The sequence below is a fragment of the Phytophthora parasitica genome (assembly GCF_000247585.1).
Source record: "Phytophthora parasitica INRA-310 unplaced genomic scaffold supercont2.238, whole genome shotgun sequence".
NCBI lineage: Eukaryota > Oomycota > Peronosporomycetes > Peronosporales > Peronosporaceae > Phytophthora > Phytophthora nicotianae.
In genome coordinates, this window is record NW_008649224.1 from 1041 (window position 1) to 1684 (window position 644).

General features: G+C 53.9%; 1 protein-coding gene across 1 annotated transcript; it reads right to left on the reverse strand.

Moving 5' to 3' along the window:
- Window positions 1–30: 30 nt before the first annotated feature.
- PPTG_19956 (hypothetical protein) lies at window positions 31–523 on the reverse strand (the record flags this gene model as incomplete). The annotated part of the gene is made up of 2 exons (XM_008918590.1): window positions 31–386; window positions 463–523. The coding sequence occupies 2 exons, from the start codon at window positions 521–523 to the stop codon at window positions 31–33; spliced, it is 417 nt and encodes a 138-aa protein (XP_008916838.1).
- Between the last annotated feature and the right edge of the window lie 121 nt (window positions 524–644).

Below are 644 nucleotides of genomic sequence, written 5' to 3' on the forward strand. Positions count from 1 at the left end.
GGTTCTTTGCTGTTAGATCGAGTGACTGCTTCATGTCAGCGAACCGTAGACCAGCACTAGTGTAGTCGTCTTCTGGATAAAGCTCCAACAGTTCACAATCACGTCGTCTGTAATAGATGGGAAGAAGATGCGGAGCTCCGTGGGGATGTCGTCAACGTCATCCACGCCCGAGTAGGCTTGACTGTTTGCTTCGTGCTGCTCGTGCGAAATCACATATGGACCTGAGAAGTTAAAGTGGCCCTGGTACAAACTGGCCTCGTACGTGTCCGGGATGATGAAGCCGTCCACACGCGGTTGATACTGGCATTTGTACTCGGAGACAACCTCACTGGCAGCATCTTGAAGGGTACCAAACTCCACCTTTCTCATGCAGTCAAGATGACCGCCTTCACAGCCAACAGCGGAGGACACGTTCTGCCAGAATTGCTCGGCGTGATAAGTCCTGGCTTAGGTCGGACAAACCCTCGGGAGTGTTTTGACTCTTGGATCCCGCTGCGAAGCCACCGCCGTAGGTCCACACCATAACGGGAAGGTTCGTGGCATTGGCTGGAGCCCACACATCCAGATACAGACAGTCCTCCGTGGACGTGCAGGCAACGTCGGCATCAGCAAGATTCGTGCCGGTGTTTGTCTCGTTCTCCTGA